Source organism: Vigna radiata, chromosome 1 (genome assembly GCF_000741045.1).
Source record: "Vigna radiata var. radiata cultivar VC1973A chromosome 1, Vradiata_ver6, whole genome shotgun sequence".
NCBI classification, from domain to species: Eukaryota; Viridiplantae; Streptophyta; class Magnoliopsida; order Fabales; family Fabaceae; genus Vigna; species Vigna radiata.
In genome coordinates, this window is record NC_028351.1 from 16410797 (window position 1) to 16414986 (window position 4190).

At 39.7% G+C, this 4190-nt stretch overlaps 1 protein-coding gene across 1 annotated transcript; it reads right to left on the bottom strand.

Annotated features, from left to right (window-relative positions):
- Window positions 1–970: 970 nt before the first annotated feature.
- On the bottom strand, window positions 971–3402 carry LOC106758241 (exocyst complex component EXO70B1). The gene has a single exon (XM_014641185.2). The coding sequence runs from the start codon at window positions 3366–3368 to the stop codon at window positions 1152–1154; it is 2217 nt and encodes a 738-aa protein (XP_014496671.1). The 5' UTR covers window positions 3369–3402; the 3' UTR covers window positions 971–1151.
- Window positions 3403–4190: the final 788 nt, after the last annotated feature.

A 4190-nucleotide genomic window follows, 5' to 3' on the forward strand; every position in this document is an offset into this window, starting at 1 on the left:
TGAGTAGTTCGGTCATAATTGAATATTTCCAATTGTTCGTGGAAAGCCTACAACTCATTTCAATGTTGACTTAACTCATTCTGATATTGAATCAACTCGAATCTATGGTGCACCATTAAAAACTCCAAATCCTTATCAAATTTGTTCTACATTTCATTATTTCATTTTGAATATTTTCTTCATTTCTTTAAGGAAGACCCTCAATGTGTGTTGTGAGAGCTCATTGTTCGATGGATACATCTAAGCAATCGTAGATGACGATGCAATCTTGATTCTGATAAGCACTATAAAACTTATGATCTATGAATAGTTTACTTAGTCCACAATTGATGTCAAATGTTTTTATTGGAAAAAAAACATAGATTTCTTAAAGTAAAGAAAGTAAGTCTTTTAAGGGAGTCATGCTCCACTTTTAAGTGTTGATGGCTAAGTTGTTGATAAGACAAAAATCCATTTGCAGAATATTTATGAACACTGTAATTGGTAAGAATATAAGAAAAATGTGAATACAAAAATGAATATGAAAATTGAATGAGTACTCCCTTCAAAATTACTTTGTATTTTAGATATTTTTAAACCTATGTGAAATTATATAAGAGATATTCTAAATAAATAAAAGACATAAATCTCTTGTTGATTTTTTATCATTTAACAATTATTACGGAATATTATATATATAATACTCAAATTATAAGTTACAATTGATTTGATTAGATTATTATATTATATATTATTACATTACAAGTGTTTATTTCCATATATAATTGAAATGCGAGGTACAAGAATATATTATATAGGAGTTTTAACTAGAAATATGAAACATCTAAAGAGGAAGAAAAGTTAATTATAGAAACTCAGTCGAGAATTCAAATTAGGTAAGAAAAGGAAAAGAAAAAGGTGATGAATTGAACACGAGATAGGAACTCAGTGACTCACCCTAAAGACTAACCAAATTAATCCTGCATGTATACAAAACAAAGGTCATAATAATAATACTATCATGAGATTACATTCAAACGACCCTTGCGGAAACAGAAGCACCAAATCAAGGAAAAAGCCTGAACACAGACGCAGGTGCTGCCACGTGTCCATCTTCCCTGAAGTTTTCTCTTTCTTCGTTGATCCACTGTGTTGTGTGCGTTTGTTCCTATCTAGCGACGCCCGTGTGCGTTCCCGTCGAACAAATCGTCAATGTAAGTCTCTATATCCTCAGCTTGGTACTTTATATACTTCTCGGTTTGTCTGCCCGGATCCAAATACTGTGAAAACCTCCCCAAGAAGGATCTGTAGGCAGGAATAACAAGTGCAGAGATGGAAACCCTAAGTTCCGATTGAAGCTGTTCATCGCTCACCACCCACATGCTCTGCGTCTTGTGAATCTCCTCAAATGCTGCGTTGAACGCCTTGAACCGCTCCTTCAGCACCGGCTTCTGCACCTTCCCGTGATCGCTTAATCCTTTAGGGCTCAGGTAGCTCAGAATCTTGCTCCACGTCTCCACCTGGTAGTTCTTGTGGTAAGTCCTCAGCTCCGTCGATCTCTTACGACACCACGTTTCTCCCATCACTTCGTAGATCTCCGCAGATCCTTTTATCTTCTGCACTATGTACCTTCCATTGTTCATCATGAAAATGCAGCTCAACGCAACCTCCTTGTACAGCTTCGCCTTCCCCTCCAGATTCGAGTCCAGAAGTTCCATCACCCGCATTAATTGTGCTGCAAACGGCGACTCATCCTCTTTGTGTTTGTTCTCGTTCTTCGATTTGCTCTCCTCGGTTTCGTAGCGAGGCCTGCTAGTTGAATCCGCACGCTCGATTTTCGAATGCTCTTTGAACACTTCCTCCAAAGTATCTTTATACTCACACGCTAACCTTAGGTAGTTCATGATATAACGTGTCAGAGGATGAACCGCGCCTCCCGCCACCGGAGTTCTTCCAGTCTCCGATTTAATCGAATTCTCCAGGTCGCAGAATATTAACACCGCTGCCTCGCCGAGACGACATTTTGCGGATGTCGTTTCGGTCTTGATTTCCCCCATTATGTCATCCGGGAACAAGGTCTCCATTATAGGAATGGCGTCTCGTAGAGTCTCGTACATGTCCAAGAGTTTGAAGAGTTTTTCGCCGGCGCGTTTTGTCATCGCAATGCTCTCCCCGAAATTAAGCAGCTGAATGACAATTGAGCGGGAAATGTTGCCCATGAGGCTCACCACGGTGTCTGCTTCGTTGCCGAACACCATTTCTACTAGCTTTCGCTCTCCGGGGAACCATACAGAGGTGCACTCCTTCCAGGTGTTGATCCATGTGGGGATTTCGCGCTCCAGTGTTTCCCACTGCATTCTCTGAATCTCGTCTATGCTGAGCTTCTCGTACCCAAGAATTTTGTTCATGCCGTCCTCAAACGCATGCCTCCGTGAAAGTGCGTAGACTTGGCAACACTCGTTTTCGTAACCGCTGGCTACCATTTCCTTGGCGATTTTGTTCAGATTCGCAATGGCTTCCTCCGTGAAACCTGGGAATTCGGGAATACTTTCTTCGAGTGGCTCAGACTCTAAGGAGTCTGCCACCTGTTGTTTTCCCTTTGAGTCTCCTTTATTTGGGTTTCTAGATTCTTCCATCAGTGTACGGAACTCGTCCTCCAAAAACGACATCACACGCTGCTGAATCACGCTGACGCCGTTGATCATGAAGTCTATTCGGACTTTCTCCTTCTCCTCGCCCCCTTGTTCTTTCTCTGCGTGAGATCGCGAGTACTCAATGAAATGGTTCATCAGCCTCGAAATGCGATTCGCGCATCCCAAAAGCGAGGAATCGTCTTCAATTGTTTCTCCCCATTTCATTGCACCCGTGTCGTACTTCACTATCTTCTGTTCCACCAGATGCAAGAAAACGGGGATGAAATTAGGGATTTCCAATGGGGTTGATTCTCCGGCTTCGACATTTTGTTGTAATGTCACGAGAAATTGGTCAATCTCATCTAAAACCTTGTCGAGACTCGGAACCGGAGATTCCGGTTCAGCCTCCACAGTTTCTTGCTTTTCTTCTTCTTTCTTTTCTTTTTCCTCCACTTCTTTGGATTCTTCCTTTTCAGTAACTTGTTCCGAATCTGTGGCCTTTTCAGTTTCGCCGTCCGGTTTGGTATCGGATTCGCCGTCGGGTTTGGCATCGGGTTCGGCGCCGGGTTCGGCATCGTGTTCGGCGTTGGGTTTGGGATCGGGTTCGGTGGCGGGTTTCGCATCAGATTCGGCATCGGATTTAGTGTCGGGCTTGTCTTCAGATTCCGGTACCGGCAACTGAATGGTTTCGCCAGTGTTGATGTTGTCCTCGTTATGAGGAACACTGCTAGAATTGACATTGACGTTGTTTTCCATTGTGATTGTGACGATGAGTGGTAATTGCTTTCAGTCCGCGAAAACAAAGAACGAAAATTGTTTCAGAACGATAAAAGATGCAAAGACAACATTGGAGAATTATCCGCTTTGTGTTTTTTGTTTTTTGGATTTTTCTTTTGCTTAATTACTTCATTTTGGATTTTGATAGTTATTGACCTGTTATTGGTTGGCTTTGAAAAGGTCGCGCTAGTTTGTGTGTGAAGGAGAGAGAGAGGAAAACTAATGGACAGAATAATGTTGGCGAATGTGCGACGTTGACCGTTGACCCTGTTTTCCTTTTCTGCATAACACAGATGTTATATTACTATTGTTGTCCCCTTTTGACGGATGGAGGAGAAATTCATTTGCATGCTGTTTCATATTACTATATAATGTTTTACTTATTATATAGAATAGGACTAATGTACTTTAAGTTCCATTAATTTCTTGTACTCATTTCTGTATTTTCACATTTGGACAAACATTATATTCATGGCATCAATAATATATATATCTTTACAATGTTCCAATTTAATTAAATTATAAGATATTTAAAAAATAAATTTGGTTTGGAGAATTCATATTGAACCATTTTTTTTCTAGAAATGCACCTGATGAAAATTGTGTTGAATTGTAATTTATATAATACACTGTAAAAAAAAATTATAGAATTAAGAGAGAAATGAAAAAGAGAAGAAATAATGAGTGATGTATGAAATGGAAAATGGTGTGATGACTTTTTTTTTTATTAAAACATAAACCTTGTAATATTTATTTCATTTGGTGGTTTTAATCATTTTTCAATAAAAGCTAATCATTCAA

Coding starts and splice junctions, on each gene's coding strand:
- LOC106758241 (XM_014641185.2), bottom strand. CDS start 3,368: ATGGAAAACAACGTCAATGTCAATTCTAGCAGTGTTCCTCATAACGAG.